The sequence below is a fragment of the Malus domestica genome, chromosome 09, assembly GCF_042453785.1.
Source record: "Malus domestica chromosome 09, GDT2T_hap1".
NCBI classification, from domain to species: Eukaryota; Viridiplantae; Streptophyta; class Magnoliopsida; order Rosales; family Rosaceae; genus Malus; species Malus domestica.
The window spans coordinates 35,805,150-35,827,353 of record NC_091669.1 but is presented as its reverse complement, the minus strand read 5'-3'; the positions used below and the strand labels follow the sequence as shown (position 1 = coordinate 35,827,353).

The 22,204-nt window shown below is 41.4% G+C and overlaps 2 protein-coding genes across 3 annotated transcripts; one reads left to right on the top strand and one right to left on the bottom strand.

Annotated features, from left to right (window-relative positions):
* Positions 1-5,920: 5,920 nt before the first annotated feature.
* On the bottom strand, positions 5,921-6,451 carry LOC139187934 (uncharacterized). The gene has a single exon (XM_070804560.1). It carries the CDS (start codon positions 6,449-6,451, stop codon positions 5,921-5,923), a length of 531 nt encoding a protein of 176 aa, XP_070660661.1.
* A 5,209-nt stretch (positions 6,452-11,660) lies between these two features.
* Positions 11,661-17,097, top strand: LOC103444485 (protein ABC transporter 1, mitochondrial). Of its 2 annotated transcripts, XM_008383410.4 has the most exons (8): positions 11,663-12,371; positions 12,479-12,704; positions 12,820-12,972; positions 13,288-13,446; positions 13,763-13,922; positions 14,747-14,856; positions 15,765-15,881; positions 16,013-17,097. In XM_008383410.4, the coding sequence occupies exons 1-8, from the start codon at positions 11,830-11,832 to the stop codon at positions 16,403-16,405; spliced, it is 1,860 nt and encodes a 619-aa protein (XP_008381632.1). In that variant the 5' UTR covers positions 11,663-11,829; the 3' UTR covers positions 16,406-17,097. The 2 variants fall into 2 exon arrangements, with proteins under 2 accessions (XP_017190178.1, XP_008381632.1); XM_017334689.3 differs by lacking the exon at positions 12,820-12,972 and having other exon boundaries at positions 11,661-12,371.
* The last annotated feature ends 5,107 nt before the right edge of the window (positions 17,098-22,204 follow it).

Below are 22,204 nucleotides of genomic sequence, written 5' to 3'. Positions count from 1 at the left end.
CGGACGAGTTCCGTCCCACGTTTGGTGATGCGTAAAATAACTAAACACACAAATTAAACCCTCTTTTTATCAATTGTAGTAAAGTATGTAAGTAGGGATCGTTCTAGGCCGGGGATTAGGAGGGATTGCTAAATCACTTGGAAACTGACTTGAAAACGTGAAAACAAAGTTTAAAACACTAACTAGACTCAAAGAATGCAAAACTATACTTTAAAACACTAAAACAAACCAAAAGACTCAAAACAGCCCCTAAACACTCAAAACTACCTTAAAAACACAATCTGGGCAATTTTGGGACTCTCACACAAACTTGGACAAATTTTGGTTTTCTAATGAACTAAAACACTTAAAAACATAATCTAAGACAAGTTCTAATTAATATGACTCAAAGAAATAAGATGGGGTTGATTTTCGACGAAAATAATTAAATTAAGACAAGAACAAAGTAAACAAATTCTTAGACAAATTTGGGTGAATCAAAACACTCTAACACACAACCAAAACAGAAATTAAACACTTTGAAACAATAAAGTAAAAGGGGGATTTTGGTTTTAATGAATTTGAAAACAAAACAAACTTTGTAAAACAAAACAGATTGTAAGTGAATTTGAATGAAACTTATGGATGGAAGATTAGTTAGGAGGTTCTTCTCCACATATGTCACACTTGCATACAAAACGATTTCCAGTTGCTTTTCGATAAGCTATGAATACTCAACGCCCCAAATTAACCGTGAATTGCACTAATTAACCCTCAGTTTTTCCACAAGTTATTAGGTTGGATGATTGCAGACGACAACCCAAAACATTCCCTACAAGTTCCCTACATGAATTGCATAATAGAGATACAAGCAAGAATCATTAAGTTCTATGAAAAACATAAGCATTGACGAGGCACTCGTTACTATGATTTTCATGAAACTTATGCCAAGAGTTTACTTAACGTGATTGTGACTAGCAACCTTCACTACTTGTGAATATAAGTTTATAACGATTAGGTGAAACTCCCTTATATTCTAGCGTCAAATTCATGCATGAAAATTAAGCGTGCACTCTTAACCAACATACACAAATTAGTTTTTATATGAACAGATAAGTAAATTGAATTCACAACTTATGAATCACAACTGGATGTAATCAAATCATATTGCAAGTATGAACATAGTTTCGAATCACCCCCTAACTAAGAGGGGTTTAGTTCCTCATACTCACAAAGCAAAGATACATAAAATTAGACATTAAAATCAAAGGAAAGAAAACACCTAAAATGCTCCAACTTGGTAGCAAGTGCATCCAAGATTCCTCCTTTCCCTTGCTTGCGGCAAATTGGGTTATGGACAGATTTTGGGTAGTTTTATGATGTAGAATGGATGGGGAATGGTATGGAAGGGTTTAGGGTGAGTGTGGAGGAGTGTTTGATGGTTGGAGGGTGGTGGAGAACTAGGCAAAGAGGGTGGAAGAAGGTGGAGTGGCTGTTATGTTTTCTAGGCACTAGAATGGTGTTTTTGGGGTGTTTTGCTTCCTAGGGTGTGTATGGACGAATTTTTGTGATAAAATGATGAATATGGGGGATTGTCCTTTGGCCAAGGGGTGTAAACATGTATTTATAGGCCCCAAAAACCTTAGAAAATTAGGTTAGGTTAAGGATGAAATGCATGGCAATTTGTGTGTGTGGTGTGCAATGGTCCAAGGGTGAAAATGAAGTGATGATGCAAAGTGTGAAGGGTAAAATGGAGTGGTCTTGTAGCTAGGGAGCATGAATGATTGTGTACATTGCATAGAGATGGAAAGGGAAGTGAAAATGTGTCAATAAATGGGTCAAAGGTGCAGCAACATGTGGTACACAAGGCATGGGATTCCAAATGTGAATGATGGAGCATCAATTAGTGCATGTTATGGTTGTGAAAGTTGTATAAAATTTTGTGGGTGAAGGGAACAAGAGGTATCAAGCAATTAAGTGTAATAATTAAATGAATTGAAGCATGAAATCAGAAATTATGTAGGGGACAAGAGTGATCAAGCATGGCATGAGAATCCAAAGGGAATTCTATGTTGTTTTGCATGGCAATGAAGGCAAGTTGGGGTGACAAATTTTTGGGCTGAGTTCTTCATCTTTTGGACCATAATTTTTCACATTCTTGGCCTCTTTAGTTCTCAAATTCGTCCATCCACTTTGGCCCAAATATGTGACATGCATTCCAAGCTCCATTTTGCTCCAAAATGCTCCAAAATGCATCTTCTTGCCTACTTTGTCCATAAAATCTGAAAACACACGAAAATAACTTTAAACATTAAAATAACTAAGGAAACACGACATAAATGCACAAGAACAAGCCAACTAAGTCGCATAAATATGCTCCTATCATTTGGTGCGCTTAAATTGTGTGGAACGCCTGTCCCACGGAACGAAAATGGGTTAAATTTTGGTTCCACATACCCCCCTGGAACGGGTTGTTCCATCCCGTGGAACACAAATTTATAATTTTTTGGACAACAATACCCCTCATCTTTTTCATTAATTCCACTGTCTCTCTCCCATAGCCTCCCTCTCTTCAAATTCATTCCTCTCTCCCGTAGCCTCCCTCTCTTTGAATTCGATCCCAGCAAACCCATCTGAACCCAAACCATGGCTTCCAGTTCATTCCCTTCGCGCTCTACCTTCTTCTCCGGTGCCGTCTCCTCCACGCTCAACCTTCTTCTCTGGCGCCATCACCTCCGCGCTCCACCTTCTTCTCCGACGCTCCACCTTCTTCTCTACGCTCCACCTTCTTCTCTGGTGTCGTGCAAATCTGTTTTCGCACGAAGAGACTGACGGAGACGATGAGTTAAAGACCAAGTTTTTGTGCCCTTTCTGCGCCGAGGATTTTGATGTCGTTGGGCTTTGCTGCCACATCGATGAGGAGCATCCGGTGGAGGCTAAGAACAGGGCATTTTGTTCAATTTCACATTTTTTAGTTTTATTTTGTAAGTTTTACAGTAAAAATGGTTGTTTGAATACGAACTTTCAAGATTTCATTAGTTTTTCCCTAAAATAATAATTTGGGATTTTTCTGTGTCTGGTTTGAAGAGAAAGAAAGTAAAAAAAAAAAAGAAATATGGGTTTGAATTGAAGAGAAAGAAAATGAAATGAAGAGAAAGTATGGGTTTGATTTACTGAGATTGAATTTTAATGGGATCAATCTGGGCATGCGAAGAACACGAAACGAATGGAAGAAGAGAAAGCAGAGAAATGGGAGAGAGAAGGAGAGTCAAATAAAAAGGGTAAGTTAGTCACTATGGGCTTAGTGGTCCAAAATTGAAGTTATTTTGGGCCGTTTGGGGTGGGTTAAAAAGTAAAAAAGTGGAGTCTACGGGTAAGAAGAACACACGATTTAGTCTCAGACTCTTAGGGGACCTTAATATTAATATGGGGTGTGTTATCCACACACATTTTTTACATCTCACATACCTTGTGTTCGCGTCAAGAATTTACGTCGGGGATGTTTCCTGGCCGACGAGCACACAGCTCCCCGGAAGGTTGGCGCCGGTTGAAGGCTGCTGTCGAGCTTCTGCTTCACTGTCGGGCTTTGTCGGGTAAGGCTCTTCGGGCAAGCTTGGTCGTCTTGCAGGTTCCTATCTTTGTGGTTTATCAAGGGTATGAAAGTTTCAGGGAGGGAGAGAGATTTACAAAAGATGAATCGATACTACAGCAAGGTTGAACAAGGTAGCAGAGCTATTACAAGCGTTTGAGTGAAGGTTTATCCCGCGAGGGATGAAGGCTTGTCCCGAAAGGGATGAATGTTTGGGCTGACTATAGCTTCGTTTTGAAGACAAATCTGGCTTTGAGCAGAGTTTGTGCTTGCATTTGTTTGTTTGGTTGAGTGTCCTTATTCCTGGTTTCTCTTTCTTCTTATATAGACAACTCGGTTTGGTCTCCTGTAGCAGCAACCTTGCCCGAATGCGGTTTGAAGAGTGATGACTCATCAGCTATTTTACATGTACTGCCATCATAAAGTACTTTATGGGCTGTGTAGCTGGTCAGTCTATACCACTTGGCCTTTGGGTAGGTAAGCAAGTGGTCTTCATGAGTTGCACCAAGTCAGAAAAGGCCATTTCTGCCTTCTGGGCTTTGAATGGGCTTCAGCTATCTTTCCCTTCGGGCCTCCTTTTGGGCCAGCTCCTTTCTTGAGCCCAAAGTTCAAGTTTTGATCCAAACAGTGCCCCCTTCAATTAATGTTAAGGTTGGAATCCCAGGCGCCATCATTGATTAAATATCCGCATGCGTGTATCTCAATCTTTTGGAACTTCGTGTTTTCTAGACAGGATGAAGGCAACCCCGTGCCCCTTGCTCTTCTCACGACCTTTGAACTACCCTCTGGGGCTCTATAAATTCTGGCTCGGAATTTCTTCTGTCAAGCCATCAAATCTTCTTCAGCTTTCTCTTCCATCTTTCTTGAGCGTTCAGAAACTGAGAAATGGGTTCCTTAGGCTTTGAGTGGGGTTTCCTAAAACTCCCTTTCCGTGAGAAAAAGGGCTTTCATCAAATGACTGCTATCTCCAACACCCTTGGTCGAACACCCCGCTATCTCCAACACCTTTGGTCAGGCGATTTCCTCTCGAAGGCTTGTCTTCCTGCTTGTTGCGGTGATAAGTCGGGCTTGACCATCACCTATGGTGATGGTCCTGTCTGAGGATCCTCTACCAGGCTCATGTTGGCCGCACAACCCGATCAGGTGATCGGGTTCCATCCATGAAGACATCGGAAAATCAGCTGAAGATACCATTGCATCCAGAAGGAGAATTGATTGTAATATGTCGGCTTTGAATCTTTTGTAAATTTCATCAATTTGTCGAAATGAAATATACATTATCTCAGCAACTCTTGTCTTTCCATCTTCTTGAATGATTGATAAATATACACTGCACATTGATATCCCGAAGCTTGCTTTACCTTGCATCCTCTTCAATATAACAATCTCTGACATCCCACAATGTAGGACAATATTTCTTTAAGAATTTAACATTAATGGGATGTTTATGCCTGTTTCCCTCAAGGTCCGCCAAGTAGTATCCCCCTCTATCCAAAACGCGACTAATAATGAAAGGACCTTCCCATGTCGGGCTCCATTTTCCAAAGCCCCTGAGCTGAGCTCCTAGAGGGAGGACTGTCTTCCATACTAAATCCCCTTCCTTGAAAGATTTCATCTTCACCTTTTTGTTATAAGATCGGGCAACGGCTCGCTTTCCTTCTTGAATCTGGTTCAAAGCTTCAATTCGGGCGGCATCCAAGTCTTCAATTCCTTGACACATGGCTTCGATATACTCTTCACTATGCAATCCAAATTGATTTTGAATTCTTACAGAACTTACATTGATTTCCACGGGGAGCACTGCATCTTGCCCGAAAGTTAAAGCATAAGGAGTTGTCCATGTTCCTGCTCTCTTAGAAGTTCTGTATGCCCACAAAGTGTTCCCCAGATTTTCATGCCATTTTTCTGGACTATCAATCACCATCATCTTGATAATGTTGACCAGGATCTTGTTGCTGGCTTCTGCCTGGCCATTTGATTGAGGGTAGTACGGACTGGACTGGATCATCTTTATTTTGTACTTACTTGCAAACTCCTCAACTTCTTTTGAAATAAAAGATGGTCCACGATCCGTCACTATAGTTTCGGGCACCCCAAATCTGTGCAGAATCTTGGTCTCGATAAAATTCTTGACTGTTGCTGAAGTTATGGATTTTACTGTTGATGCTTCCACCCACTTGGTAAAGTAATCCGTTGCTACAATTATGAAGGTATGCCCTTTACTAGAAGCTGGATAGATTTCCCGATGAAGTCCATCGCCCATCCTCTGAAGGGCCAAGGCTTGACCACTGGATTTAAAGGTACCGAGGGCACATGCTGGAGAGGTCCGTGCCTTTGACATTCTTCACAACCTCAGGCATAAGACTTGCAATCTTTTTCCATGTCGGGCCAGAAATAACCATACCTCCTAAGCAACCATCTCATCTTCGTTCCAGCCTGATGTGCTCCACATACTCCTTCATGTACTTCGGCCATTACCCTCATGGATTCTTCTTGGCCCAAGCATTTCAACAGTAACCCATCTGGAGTTTTTCTTAGCAAGTTCTTCGCCCATAAGACATACTTGGTTGCTTGCTGTCTATCCTTCTTGCTTGTAGGCGAAGAAGGATCCTTCAAATGATGAATGATAGGTGACCTCCAATCTTCTATCTCGGCCTCTAGCACCATTATATCTAGACTGAATCCCCTTTCTAAGATGGAAGGAAGGTTTCTTCTTTGGATCTCGACATCTACCCCATATTTTCTCTCATGTATTGGCATTCCTGAGGCTAGTTGTGCCATCTCGTTGGTCGTTAAGTTGGATCCCCTGGGAACATGATTGACCGATATCTCATAATCCCAGAAACTCAATAATTGCGTAGCTACCAAGTAATACGCCGCCATGGTAATATGTCTGCACTTGAACTCCCCATTTAATTGGTTTATTACCAACTTTGAATCCCCAAAGACCTCTACCTCTACTGCCCTCATCCATCAAGATTTCCAAACCAATAATTAAGGCCTTATACTCTGCCCGATTATTAGTATTTCCTTGGTAGTCCAGGAGAAATGAATAATAATGATAAACTCCCTGAGGGTTTACAATTACAATTCCCGCTCCTGAAGCCTCTGAGTGTGGGATCCATCGAAATACAACTTCCAATGAGTGATCCAGAGACCAGCTACTCTTCTTATCTCTTGCTGGACCCAGTCTTCTTTGCCCGAAATATCTTTTCTTGGCGAGATCCAAATGCTAGTAACCTCCAGGCTTCCTGGGATATTGATTACCTCACTTTGAGATTCTTGGTGCTCGGCCAGGAAGTGAGCAATTGCTTGGCCTTTGACTGCCCTTTGGGGTACGTACTGAAAACTGAATTCTGATAATGCTAGAATCCATTTCCCAATCCTTCCTGTGAGCATTGGCTTTGACAACATGTACTTTATCACATCTGTCTTGGCGATGATGTGCACGTGACAAGGTAACATGTAATGCCTTAATTTACTGGCAGTGAAATATAAAGCCAAGCATAATCTCTCTACTGGGGAATACCTTGTCTCTACCTCGGTTAGAATTCTACTGAGGTAGTACACTGCCTGCTCATTCCCGCCTTCATTATTTTGGGCTAGCAAACTCCCAATTGACTTTTCAGAAGCAGAAATATACAGCTTCAAGGGTTTTCCCCTTTGAGGTGGCACCAACACTGGTGGAGAAGTCAAATAGGCCTTGATGTTGTCAAAGGCCTGTTGGTGCGGTGGTCCCCATTCGAAGTTCTCTTTAACTTTTAATCTTAGTAAAGGAGTCAGCGGTTGGATCTTGCCTGCTAAATTAGCAATGAATCTCCTCAAGAAGTTAATTTTACCTAGTAACCTCTGGAGTTGCACCTTGTTGGTGGGTGAAGATGACTCCATTATTGCCCAAGATTTGTTCTTATCCACTTCTACACCTCTTTGATGCACCAGGAATCCCAAGAAGTTGCCCGCCCTTACTCTAAACGCACACTTCTTTGGATTCATCTTCAATTTATGGATCCTCATCCTTGCTAATGTCTGTATGAGATCTTCCAGATGTTGTTCTTATGTCTTGGACTTCACCACTATGTCATCGATGTATACCTCCATGCTCTGGCCAATCAGATCGTGAAAGATGGCATTCATTGCCCTCTGGTAAGTTGCACCAGCGTTCTTGAGCCCGAATGGCATGACCAGATATTCATATGCCCCCACATGACCGGGACACCTAAAAGCTGTTTTGTGTATATCTTCTGGAGCCATCTTTATCTGATTATACCCGGCATTCCCATCCATAAAAGATAGGACTTTATGTTTTACTACTGCATCTATGGATAAATCGGCCATGGGCATGGGATATTCATCTTTTGGTGTAGCGCCATTAATATTTCTATAATCCACACAACATCATACTGCTTTTGTTACAGCTTTTAAAACGGGTACAATGTTGGCTAACCACTCCACATACTTGGCTGGCCTGATAAAGCCAGCTTTTACTAGCCTTTCAATCTCTTCTTTGACCTTTTCTTCTATCTCCTTTGACATCCTTCGTGGTGCTTGCTTAACAGGTTTGTATCCCTCTTTGATGGGCATTCTATGTTCCACCAAGGCTGAATCTAAACCTGGCATCTCAGTATAATGCCAAGCAAAACAGTCTTTGAACTCTTGCAAAAGACAAATAATCTTCGCCCGATCATCAACCCCCAATAAACCATTAATTTGTATTGGTCTTGGATCCTCCTCTGTTCCTAGATCAATAGTTTCCAGAGGATCCTGGACTTCTGGTGGTGGCTTATCAGGTTCTGCACACAGAAATTCGACCAACTCCGGGCTCTCGGGCAAGTCATCTGGCCCATCTAGGTCATAAATGCACTCGGCCATTTGAATAGCCCTTTCCAATTCTTCTCTGCAAGATTCCTCCTTGCTTTCATGCTAGCTGGTTAAAGTTCCCACCTGCCATTTCTGCTCTTCTTTGTCCAAGAGCTCCCTTTCTTGTCTTCTTCCCTTCCCATATACCAACAGTCTTTTAATCAGGGATCTGACTGCCGTTACCTAATCTTTCTTCTTTTGTTCAGTCATTGATGGTGTAGGGAATTTGGGAGGATACAAGGTCTATCCCACTCCTCTCTAGTAAGGAGCATTCCTTGTTCCAAAAGCTTTTGGGCCGTCACCTTGGTAGGGCGGCCGTTCTCGTCAGCTCCTGAACACTTCAAGATTCCTACGTTGGGGTTGTAGAAACTTGCTTCTGCAACATTAGCTGTGGGGAGAAATGGCCGTGATTCGGCCTCTACCATCTCCCAAAAGCCCGGTCCTTCTGTGCCCGCTTCATGGTAAACAGCCATTTGTTGATGAAGAGTGGAGGGTATGGCCAGGCTTTGATGGATCCAATCTCTTCCAAGTAAGGCCCCATAAGTGGAAGTGCAGTCCACCACAAAGAATGCCAGCATGATCTGTTTAGATCCCAAATCCACTTCTAAAGGCAATATCCCATGAGTTTTGGTGATAGCACCTGAGAAGCTAGAGACCGTGAGGTCTGTGGGAATAAAATCCTTCGTGCCTCTTCCCATTTTCCTCATTTGCTTGGCTGGTAACACATTAACAGCTGCTCCCCCATCAATTAGAATTCTTTTGAAGAGCACACCTTCCAAATGAGCAGCAACATATATGGGCTTCAGATGATTGGCCAACGAGCTGTTCGGGCGGCTAAACACCATTTCGTCTGTGTAAATCCTGAAAGGACTATCTTTGGACGCTTCAGTGGATTCAGCCTTGCCCGACTCTCCCTCTTCGACTACCTCCACATTAACATGTGCCATCATTGGCTCAGTTGTCAAGTAATCATCTTCCATAGTAGCGGGCTTATCAGGTCTGGCACCAAACATGGCGGATAATACATACGCCATGTTGATATGAAAATTACTAGGCTCGGGCAGATCTTCTTTATTGCCCCCAATTTGGTCCATGAATTCGTCCAACCAGGCCATTGCATCGGCTGGAAGTAGTGGTTCTGGTGCCCACTCCTGTTGATTCATGCCCGCATACAGCGTTTGCCTTGGAACTTCACCAAAAGGATCCACCAAGGGCAGAGAAAGTGGTCTTCTTTCAGATGAAACAGCTCCACCGCAAATAGGCTCTGGCTTCCACCCGGGGGTTGGCACCATGACCAGATCTTCTTGAGCTCTCCTCAAGATCCGATACTTCCCAGGGTGCTGGCTCTGTGGTACGTGATTCCCCTCGCCTTCCGTCTTGCTATTGGCCTTTTCCACCTCTTTCTTACTTCTCCAGCAGAGCTTACTATTTCCCCCAGATGATGTTTTCTCCAATTTTTTATTTTTGGAGGCTTCGGATGTTGCAGGGGTCTTCAGGGAATTCATGTAGGCTTTGCGCTGCCTTTGAACTCTCCTGACCATGGAGGCTCCCATTTGTTTGGTAGGCTGTCCGTTCTTTCCGACTACGTACCATTTTCGCCCGAGGTAGGCAGGTTTTTCTTTTATGACAGGATTTGTTATCCCATCCATCCTTTTGATTTCCCTTCCCATCTGGCCATATTGAGGATGATCTGTACCCCTCCGTATTTTGGCCTTCATATCTTCTGCCTCTTCAGAAGCCTCATGGTTTCAAAATACTTCTGACAAAGCTTTGGGTTAGGAATCACCTCCTAATCGTTGAAAAACGCTTCGGGAAGTGTCTTTTTTCGTAGCCTGCTTGATCATTTCATGGGCTCTCCTCCTTTCATCTTCTCCTTCCTCCTGATCAGTTCATGATCAATGAGGATTCCAGCCGGCGGAATTTCGAGCTCACACTCGCATTGGCACTTACTACACATAACCATCCCCTTGATTATGGCTGCTTTTGGATATTCGGGCGATTTAATCACCCCTCCACTAGGTTTTTCAGCCAATCTTTCTTCCTCTGGTTCCCTTGTGATTCTTTCTTTTCCCTTTTCAACCCATGCCATATTGATCATATTTACAGGGGCTTCTGAAAAGGGAACTGCAGGTTTGTCTACCACCAACTCTTCAGGCGAGCTGGTTTTAAGTCTCTTTGCCTCTGGATGAACCAGGTCTGTTTCTTTTCTAGAGCATGTGGAAGCTTTCTCCAATCTTTGTAACATTTGTAGTAACGTGGTTTGCAAATCTTCTAGCATTTTGACATATATCTTCTGATCCAATGTGATCCCACCGGGCGTGCCAAAACTATGTTCGCGTCAGGAATTTCCGTCGGGGATGTTTCCTGGCCGACGAGCACACAGCTCCCTGGGAGGTTGGCGCCGGTTGAGGGCTGCTGTCGGGCTTCTGCTTCACTGTCAGGCTTTGTCGGGCAAGTCTCGTCGGGCAAGGCTCTTCGGGCAAGGCTCTTCGGGCAAGGCTTGTCGGGCAAGCTTGGTCGTCTTGCAGGTTCCTATCTTTGTGGTTTATCAAGGGTATGAAAGTTTCAGGGAGGGAGAGAGATTTACAAAAGATGAATCGATACTACAGCAAGGTTGAACAAGGTAGCAGAGCTATTACAAGGGTTTGAGTGAAGGTTTATCCCTCGAGGGATGAAGGCTTGTCCCGAGATGGATGAATGCTTGGGCTGACTACAGCTTCGTTTTGAAGGCAAATCTGGCTTTGAGCAGAGTTTATGCTTACATTTGTTTGTTTGATTGAGTGTCCTTATTCCTGGTTTCTCTTTCTTCTTATATAGACAACTCGGCTTGGTCTCCTGTAGCAGCAACCTTGCTCGAATGCAGTTTGAAGGGTGATGACTCATCAGCTATTTTACATGTACTGCCATCATAAAGTACTTTATGGGCTGTGTAGCTGGTTAGTCTATACCACTTGGCCTTTGGGTAGGTAAGCAAGTGGTCTTCATGAGCTGCACCAAGTCAGAAAAGGCCTTTTCTGCCTTCTGGGCTTTAACTGGGCTTCGACTGTCTTTCCCTTCGGGCCTCCTTTTGGGCCAGCTCCTTTCTTGAGCCCAAAGTTCAAGTTTTAATCCAAACACCTTGTTAATTTTTATCCGTTGATCTTCTTCAATTCATCTGATCCGACAGCTGAAAACCAAAAAAATATGAAAGAAGTAAAAATGATGTGTGGATATCACACCTCTATTAATATTTAGTGGTTAATCTTTCTTTTGGTCAGAAATTGCACAATTGGTGGTTGAGACTTTAAATTGGAGGCGGCTTCGAGGTTTGAACTTTGAGCAGCAAATCAAATATACATTTTATTATTTTGTGTGTAGAATCGAATTGAATTAGAAACAATCAGAGAGAAAAAAAGAAGAGAGCAATGGTATCATGGGGAAAGTGGGGGAAGGACGTAGGGAGAGTGGTGAAAGGGATGTCTCTAATCGCCAAGGAGTTGGCGAATCGATCTCCCACTTTGCAGAGCGCCAAAAATGGCGATTTGGAAGCCCTAATCAAGAAAGCCATTGTGTCCGCCACCGACCTCTCCGGTCTGACCAAAGGCACCCTCTCCCAATTCACCAACAACCACCCCATTGGTACTAATGACTCCAATTCCAATACGAATACCAGAGGCCAAGATTCCGTCGTATACTTCACACATGAACAAGTTGAAGCTGAAGCAGCACCAGCACCTCCTCCTCCTTCGTCTGCTCCTGCGGCGGAGCATGAACAAGAAGAACACAATCAACAACAGTTGCAGCAACCAGTGCAACAACAAGAAGAACATCAATCCACCACAGTGGAGGTCCTTGATTCCGCCAAGAAGGAGAATTTGGTGGAACAAGAGCCACAACCTCAGCCATTGCAGAGGCGGAAGCCCAGAGAGAGACGAGTTCCTTCCACCCCCTTCTCCAGAGCACTCGGGTTTCTACTCTTCTCTTTTTTAGTTTCCTTATGAATGATTGCTTTTCCATATGAATGATATCATGAAAATGTATGTGATTTGTGATTGTGATTGATAATTTAAAAAGGTTTGCTGGTCTCGGAGCTGGGCTCGCGTGGGGAACCATTCAGGAGTCTACTAAGAGGCTCGTTTATGGTACACCAACCTCATCAGACAAGCAATCTCCTCTTTCTCCATTTTTGTCCCCCCAAAATGCAGAACGTTTGGCTCTCGCACTCTGTAGAATGCGTGGAGCTGCCCTCAAATTGGGACAGATGCTCAGTATACAGGACGAATCCCTCGTCCCTGCTCCCGTAACATTCTACTTCTCTCTTTCTTTTTTAAATAAAATTCATATGCATTACAGCACATTGCATTGCATTGCATGTTTTCAGTTTCTTAATGTCTTTTATATTCATTTTCTTCTAGATCTTGGCAGCTCTCGATATTGTCCGTCAAGGTGCAGACGTCATGCCCAGGAAACAGCTTAATCAAGTTTTGGATGCTGAACTAGGACCTGACTGGCAATCTAAGCTTTTTAGTTTTGATTATGAACCTTTGGCATCTGCAAGTATAGGCCAGGTGACAGTGACAGATACAATACTGCTTGTTTCTTGTTACTTGTTACCTGTTACAGACACTCACTCACTCACACCTACCCACTGTATATGTACAACCTCTGGGGCATCCAAATTGCCGTGTATTAGAAAATTAACCACATACTCTAAAGACTCTGCATGCTGGCCATCAGTGTACTTGTAATGCCAACTTTGTGCCTAAGAGCACGATCATAATCCAACATGAACTTCTGCATCTCTTGATAGATTTCTGTAATAAAATTTGTCATGTATTTTACTTTGTTCAGACAGTTTGTCTTACCATCTATAGCATTTTTAGGTTCATCGAGCTGTCACAAAGGATGGTATGGATGTTGCAATGAAAATTCAGTACCCTGGTGTTGCTGATAGCATTGAAAGTGACATTGACAACGTCAAACTTCTTCTAGATTATACAAATCTAATCCCCAAGGGACTTTATCTTGAAAGAGCTATGAAGGTATTTTTATTTTGTATGCCCTTGGTTATTGCATCTGTATGACTTACATTGTATATTAGGAATATTATAGGTGAGCCTAATTTTACTAATTGCTTCACTTACGAATTTGGCCATTATACTACTCTTTCTTTAGTGTGGATGCGTATCTAATCCTCATTGATCATTCCCTTATGCTCATGACTTCAGAACTTGATTCCATGTGGAATGTATCGGGATGACATGGAATTGTGGAGGATGATTTCAAACTCAGAAGATGATGAGATATCTTAAAATTTTCAAAATGCATGCTTATATTCTTCCTTGGAATCCTTTTTAGGTGGCAAAAGAAGAATTATCCCGTGAATGCAACTATGTGTTGGAGGCACAAAGTCAAAAAAGGTTTCGTGACTTGCTATCCAATGCACAAGGATTTTATGTTCCATTGGTAGTGGATGATATATCGAGCAAAAGAGTCTTAACTACTGAGCTTGTTTCCGGCAAGTAAACTATGCCAATTATGCTATTACATTGTTTAAACTATGATATAGTGATTTTTACCCTGAAAAATTTATGTTGTTGCTTGGGGTGATTTCTCGATGATGAGAATTTAAAGAACTGATTCCCAACATGTTTTGCTTTGTTTTGGGACTTTCTCATGGACAAAATCCAAAGCTGATTAGTTAATCTTCAAACACACTTACTTGAAGAAGCAGTGTATATTTCAAGATTTGTTTTGTAATATTGAACTGTACAACATGTTGTGGGCACACAAATACTGGTCGAGAGACCACCTTTTATTTTCTACTAGTACAGCAATCGGAATTTATATCAAAATTGTGTGTGTAACTAATTAAGCTTATGAATCAAGGGATGATATTGAAAAGCAAGCTACTAATTGGATGATGTCATATTCTTTTCATGCTCCATATGCACAAGTCATCTTCTATCATACATGAATGTAATTACGGACTGCTTATAACTTCTGGAAATGAGTTGCAACATTTCCTTAGACCCTTTTGTTTTTGGTTAGAGATTTCCCTTCAATCTTAAGTTACACGGATTCAGAATTTTATACGTTGAAAGTTGCATTGCTGCAATTTGAAGCACGCATAAAATGGTAATGATAAAAAATAATTAACCAGCTCTAATGATATTTTTTTTTGTCGTATATATCACTTAACTTAGCTGTCTTTTCTAGGTTTTTCCTATTGTTATCATTAAAATGGAGCTTTCATTGTAGCATTGGTTGTATCATCAATAGAGAATTTGTGTTGATAACTTGATACATCTTTGAACATGATATTGCTTTCTCTTGCTGCAGGAATACCTATTGACAAAGTGGCACTCTTAAACCAGGAGACTCGCAACTGTGTTGGCAGAAAGTTGCTAGAGCTCACTTTGAAGGAGTTATTTGTTTTTCGTTTCATGCAGGCATGTTCTGTGTTATATCTCTTCACCAATGCAAGCATACGTAGCGTTTTATTTTAATCTTTGCTTTGCTTTTCTTACGTTATTTTTATAAGCATTCACTTTGCACAACCTTAAGAATAACTTACTCTCAACAATGAAGTTGATGTCTTAGTATTTTTCCATCCATCGAGGTTTTTTTTCATTTTATTAGTCAACTTAAAGTATGTCTCCTACTAGCAATCCCACCAAGTTTATTTGTAAGGGACACAGCGTAACAATATTTTTTAGCAGCAATAGCCAGTAGTTTGATGTAAAGTTGATGTAGCACAAGTGCACAACACAAAGTAAGTGTCCCTATGATTATGGTGGGCTGAAGATGGCAGAAATTTTAAGAAAGACGAGCTTTAGAAGAAAGAATAGGCTGGCAATGATTTATGAGTGCTTCCATTGGAAAAGAAATAAGTAAAGGAACCAACGGAGGCTCAATGGGAGTGGTTGAGGCACTTAGGTTTGCCCTATGTGGTCTTGGGTTGAAGTACTTATGCAGCACTTGCTAGTGCTTTCTTGCCCCTAAAGATTGTAGGGTTTGGTGATGGGCCCCAGTTTAGAAGCTAGCACATATGCTGAGTTTTAATCTCCAGCTGCAGATTTAAGGTAGCTAAGTTAAGCAAGACCTATGGTCTAGTCCAGTTCCTATGTATGAAAGATATTTAGTTCATTTAACATATCAAAATTCAGTGATATCCATTTTGCTGGACAACTGATCCAGCGTTATTCATCTTGTGAACTTTATTGTATGGTTTCTGTCTTATATTTTTTTCTACGCTATGCGTATAGGAATTAACATTCTGAGATTTTGTAAGTCATGCATTCTTCCTAGTTTTAGGCTTGCAGCTCAACTTGCTTTAATTGTGCCTTATGGAATACAGACTGATCCCAATTGGAGTAATTTCTTGTACGATGAGGCTAAGAAATCAATCAATCTGATCGACTTTGGAGCAGCTAGGGATTACCCAAAGAGTTTTGTTGATGATTATCTAAGAATGGTGAAATCTCCTTGCTCTCTATATTTTACTGAGTTTTGTGGTTGAGTATTAGTTGTTTGTTTGTTATTTAAAACGTTTTAGACTGAGCTGCAAGTTGCTGAGGACTTTGCATTTCATATGTGACTGATCAGGTTCTTGCCTGTGCAAATGGTGATAGAGATACAGTCCTAGAAATGTCTAGGAGACTTGGATTCATCTCAGGAACGGAGTCAGAAATAATGTTAGAAACGCATGTTCAAGCCGGGTTTGTTGTGGGATTGCCATTTGCGAAGCCTGGTGGGTATGACTTCCGTGCATCAAACATCACTCAGAGTGTTTCAAACCTTGGGGCAACGATGCTGAGACACAGGGTGACTCCACCACCTGACGAGGCGTACAGCCTTCACCGCAAGCTTTCGGGTGCCTTTTTGGCTTGCATCAAGCTTGGGGCGGTTGTGCCGTGCAGGGAGCTCTTACTCGAAGTATATGAGCATTATCAGTTTGGCCAAGGAGGGGAGACGTTGTCAAGTGGGATGGGTTTTTAAAGGGCTCATAAATTATTTTGATTAAATTTTAACAAGTAAATTGTAGCAATGGTTCCTTAATTTTAATCAAATTGAAGTAATGATCTCTCAACTAAAAATTCATTACCATTGGTCCCTCAACTCATCAAAATGTATAACTATGGTCATTTTCGTCAATTTCATAAATTTTTTGTCAAATTAAGTTATGTTGGAATGACCATTGTTACAATTAGGATCTCTCAATTCATCAAAATGTGTAGTTATGGTTATTTTCATCAACTTTGTCAAAATTTTGTCAAAATGGGTTACGTTGGAATAATTATTGCTACAATCGAGTTAAAGTTGAAAAACCATTGTTCCAATTAGGTTAAAGTTGAGGGATCATTTCTTCAGTTAAATTAAAGTTGAGGGATCAATGGTAATGAATTTTTAGTTGAGGGACCATAGCGGCACGTTTTGATGAGTTGAGAGACCAACGATAATGAATTTTTAATTGAAAGACTATTGCTCCAATTGAATTAAAATTAAGAGACCATTACTACAATTTACTCAATTTAAACATGTAATAACTAGGGGAGGATGAAGTGTTCAAACTTTGGGGTAGATTGATATCTCGTGGCGGACGCGCTAGTTTTGCCCTTAAAAGAGATAATTTGTTTGTATATTCATTCAACCTATTAGAATTTAGATATAAAAACATGCTTTAACAGTGATTCTGATTCATAAGGAGGGAGGAATCCACTCTACTGCTACTGACTACTGCCTACTAGTACTCTCCTTAGAGCAAGTCCACTCCTAAATACTTTGCGCCAGCACCCAGCGCATTTATCCACTCAAGTGAACAGTAATAGACCCTAGTTAATATTAATAGGTCAAAGCATCTTCACCCCTAACAAAAAATAGCCTAGTCAATTTTATTAAAATATTATTATTTTTTATTATAAAATAATAAAAATAATAATTTTATATATATAAAAAAAATAAAGAAGTCAGGAACCTCTTCTCTCTCAATCTATCATGCTTTTCTCTCTCTGGTTTCTCACATCCCTCTCGCCGCCTCGTCTCTCTCGCTCTGTCATCCTTCACTCCTCATGGACTCGAATCTGCGCTCTCTTTCCTTCGAAAGGTAGGTGGCTTTCAGGTTCCACAACCCTCTATACTCTCACCTCTACATCCTCAACCAGTTCTCTTTGTTTCTCTCTCTCTCTCTTTTCCAGCTCACTCCGGCGGTTCATAATTTTGACGTTAAAGCGGCATGGGAGATCGTGCATGTAGACCTTGAGAGGCGGGGAAGTGGTGGCATTGAGGGACCGGACAACCGAAGGCGGCAATGAGAGGAAGAGCGGGAGGAAGTAAGAGCGGATGTCGACGATGCCGATGAAGATTGAGTAGGTGAGGAGAAGGAGGAAGGCGAAGATGAGGGCGTCGGGCAACGGGTCACCAGCTTGATTTCGCCGGCGCCACCAGCTGTTTTTCTTCTTGCTCAGTCATCTTGCGTTTCCTCGACGCCATTCCCAAAAAAAGCACGCTAATAGCCCGGTACTTGGCTCTGTCAATTCTAGGCTGGTCTGGAGACCAGCTTGGGCTGGATGCCAGCCAATTGAACGGGCTGGAGTGGATTGATTGAGTCCCAGCCCTTTTTTTTTACTGGGTGCCAGCCTAATGGTGTTCCGGTGGAACTACTCTTATAGCTCTTCAAGTGCAAACGCCTCATCTCTTTGTAAAGTTGTATTGGATCATTTGATGGAAGCAAATACGAATCTCAGTTTGGAGAACTGATTAACTAAATTGTTTATCTTTTTCAAAATAATACTTGTCTATTAAAGGATTAGTAGCAGTTTTTGTTCAAGATTTTTAAGCACTGATTTACTTAACTTGGTACTTATAATTGGAATTAAAATTACTCTGTTTGGATGAGGAAATATAAGGTTACTAAAGAATTTTAAAATGACGGAATTTTATTTTCTAGAATATATAAATTTTCTTATTTGGTTAACCTAAAAGAACAATGGAATTTAAACTAGAATTTGTTATTTTTAAACCCTCACTCATGAAAATTTAGAACTGACACATATTTACATGAAACTTAAACTTGGGAATTGGAGGTTCCAAATTCCAAGATTTTTTTCCACGTGAAAATTTTGAATTTCTATGTTTATGAATCTAAACAAATGAATTGGTGCATGTTAATTTATAAATTTAGATTTTTATCGAAATTTCAAGTTTATTTTTCTTATCCAAACATAGTGTAATTAAGATTTTTTTTTTTTAGTTAACTCTGTTGATGCACAAAATCAGTGAGGACTTTGGTACAACAGAAAATGTTAAGTTTGTGACCTTCGCTAGATTGTTCCAGCCACTAGTGTGGATAAGTATGTAAATGGATAGGGACAGGGAAAGCAAACACAAGATGTACGTGGTTCACCCAGATTGGCTACGTCCACGGAGTAGAGGAGTTCTCATTAATTGTGAAGGGTTTACACAAGTACATAAGTTCAAGCTCTCCTTTAGTGAGTACTAGTGAATGATTTAGTACAAATGACATTAGGAAATATTGTGGGAGAATGATCTCTTTTTATAGAAGAGTTTCTAGCTTTGTTCTGACATTGACACATGTCGTGTTGTGATTGGCTTCTGATGTTGATACGTGTCGCGCTGTGATTGGCTTCTGATGTCGACACGTGTCGCACTATGATTGGCCTCTTGGTTGGAATGAAACTCTTCTAGGTCCTTGACGGTATAACGTTGACCGATGCTCAGTAGTTTCGGGATTAGTCAAGCATGGTACAAACGGTGCTCCCCTAAGTTCCCAAGTAAGGGAAGCTCCTCGGTTGGGGACTTGCAAGATCCAAGCCGTTGAATAATCACAAAACTTCTAAGTACTGAAGTGTGGTATTGTTTTCACTTGCCTTATCTATCTCATATGTAGATGTGGCATCTTCTCTGAAAGTACTTTTCCTCCATCCAGGGGTGGTATCTTTAACCGGTGGAGATGCACAAGGTAATATATCAATTTCACGTGAAGCTTGCTTGTAGTTTCAGGCTTGGTCAAGCGCGATACAAACCAAGTAATAGGAGTCCCCCAAGTCGCCGAGCTAGGAGATCCGCCGAAAGAGGTGACAGATAAGGTAAGCAATCAGAGCTCCCAACAATCAGTCCCAGATCAGAAGTTTGATTTCGAGTTCCGGCTGATTGTTCTCATTCTCCCTACCTTGCAGGCAGCAGGAAGGATAAAGAGAAGAAAAAGGAAAAGAGATGATATGAGATACTTTTGCTTTTGACTAAGTAATTTTCCACAGGCTTATTCTTGAACTAGGCTTGAGGGTTTTCTGGTTTCCTGTATAAGGTCGACTCAAGAATTTGAGGGTCAAAACAAGTCCATCAAATCAAGAGTGTGTTCAACCTTGATGATATGAGATACTTTTGCTGTTGACAAAGTAATAGATGAATCGGCACGTGTTCTGTTGCGCTTGTCTCCACATGCTTCCTTGTATCCTTATCACTTGCCCTATATGTTCTTCAGGTAAATGTGGTATCTTTTCTAGAAGCATAAGATGTTAAAGATGAGTACTCGAGAGCAATGCCAGGTAAGTAATCAGGCAAGGAGTTTCAGGTAGTCAGTTCCTGACTAGAAGCTTGATTCCAAGTGCTGATTGATTGCTCTCATTCTCATTATATTGCAAGTAAGAACAAGGTCAAAGGAAAAGACAAGGAAAAAGCATGATATAGGATACTCTTGCTTTTAACCCTGATGATATAAAATACTCTGGCTCTGGTGTTGCTTGTTTGCAGAGGTATTATCGGGGGGAAAATAAGCTTTGCTAAGAGTGCCATCTCGGATGTGAAGAAAAGTTGAGCATTTTTTTTTATTTGTAGGTTTGCCTGGCTGTGGAGGATGAAGGTCGACATATATAGGAATTGTCCCAACAGCGAGTAATAACGTTGTTCTTTTACCATTCTCGGTTATAGCAATGTAGTGGGAGCTGCAAGATTCACGTGTTTTAATTTTGTCAAAGCACTTTGAAAAAGTAGTCTGTGGTATCTGGAAAGCTGATGTTGTGTGTGAAGATTGCATATAAGCTTTATCCAAGGAAATCTGGCTCTCAAAGTTCAGAAAGCGATGCCTCTTCGATTTTCGAACAAGCAATCCTGTCGGGGACCTGGCTTTCGAAATTTGGAGAACGGTGCCTCTTCAATTTTTGAGAAAGCAATCATGTTGGGAATCTGGCTTTCGAGATTCGGAGAGCGGTGCTTCTTCGATTTTTGAGAAAGCAATCCCGTTGAGAGTCTGGCTCTTGAGATTCGGAGAGTGATGCCTTTTCGATTTTTGAAAAAGCAATCATGTTGTGAGTCTAGCTCTCGAGAGTCAGATAGCAATGCCTCTTCAATTTTTGAGAAAGCAATTCTGTTGTGAGTCTAGCTCTCTAGAGTCGGGGAGTGGTGCCTCTTTGATTTTTTAGCCAGTAACCTGTTGGGAGTGTTTTCTCGATGTGAGTAAAGGTTGGGCATTTTTTCCAGTCTGCCTTGCCACGGAGCACAGAGGTTGACACACACATGGACTTTCTAGTTATCAAACAGTGGTGTTTACCCTTGTGGGTAATGGTAGGGTAGCTGGACCTTCAAAATTTATGTGTCTAAACTTTGTCAGAGATCTTTGGCAAAGTTATTTGTGGTACCCGAGGAGCTGATGTTACGTGTGGGGATTGTCGACATATTTTATTCAAAAAAATCTGCTTCTCGAAATCCAGAGAGTGGTGCCTCTTCGATTTTTGAACCAACGACCATGTTGCCCTTTCTTTTATAGGGGCACCAATTGTGTGCAAGAAGTACGTTCAGAGAGTTATTGCTTGCAGGAATTTTCCCTTTATTTTTGTACTTCAGAGATTTATTGCACCTCATTTCTCCTTCATCATTTCTGAGAATGTCTGGCCTATCCGACCGTCGTTTTGACTTGAACTTTGATGAAGAGACAGCCATGCCTTCTTAAGACAACATATAACGTCCATCTTTCTTATCCCCTACTGGTCATCTTACCGTTGGGGACTCTGTGATGAAGAATGATATGACCGCTGCGGTGGTGGCCATGAATCTTCTCACTCCCAAAGATAACAAACTACTTTCCAAACGGTCTGATGAGTTGGCTGTTAAGGATTCTCTGGCTCTCAGTGTTCAGTGTGCAGGTTCTGTGTCTACTATGGCCTAACGCTTATTTGCTCGAACCCGCCAAGTTGAATCATTGGCTGCTGAAGTGATAAGTCTCAAATAGGAGATCAGATGGCTCAAGCATGAAAATAAACAGTTGCATAGGCTCGCACATGACTATGCTACAAACATGAAGAAGAAGCTCGACCAGCTGCAGGAATCTGATGGTCAAATTTTACTTGATCATCAAAGGTTTGTGAGTTTGTTCCAAAGGCATTTATTGCCTTCGTCTTCTGGGGCTGTACCGCGTAATGAAGCTCCAAATAATCAACCTTCGGTGCCTCCTCCTTCTGGGGTTTTGCCTAGTACTGAAGCTCCGAATAATCACCCTTCGGTGCCTCTTTTTTCTAGGGCTCTGCCGACTACTGAGACTTCTCCTGAGCAACCTTTGTGAAGGCTCCCTCTTGTTTGTTTATTTTGATTCATGTATATGTACATATTTGTAACTTATCGGAGATATCAATAAACAAGTTTTGCTTCATTTCAACGTATTGTGTTATATACACCAAGGCCTTCTTCACTAAGTTCTTTGAATTTTTTCTTTTGTTGAAGCTTGTATGTTGAAGCTTTGAGAGTGAAACATGTACATTGAGGTAGTGCTCCCTTAATTTCCTGAGC

Excerpts from the sequence above, each read along its gene's own strand:
- LOC139187934 (XM_070804560.1), bottom strand. The coding sequence starts at position 6,451 with ATGGCGGCGTATTACTTGGTAGCTACGCAATTATTGAGTTTCTGGGAT.
- LOC103444485 (XM_008383410.4), top strand. The coding sequence starts at position 11,830 with ATGGTATCATGGGGAAAGTGGGGGAAGGACGTAGGGAGAGTGGTGAAA. Across the intron at positions 12,372-12,478 it reads CCCTTCTCCAGAGCACTCGG|GTTTGCTGGTCTCGGAGCTG; the intron begins GTTTCTACTCTT and ends TAATTTAAAAAG. Across the intron at positions 15,882-16,012 it reads TTGATGATTATCTAAGAATG|GTTCTTGCCTGTGCAAATGG; the intron begins GTGAAATCTCCT and ends GTGACTGATCAG.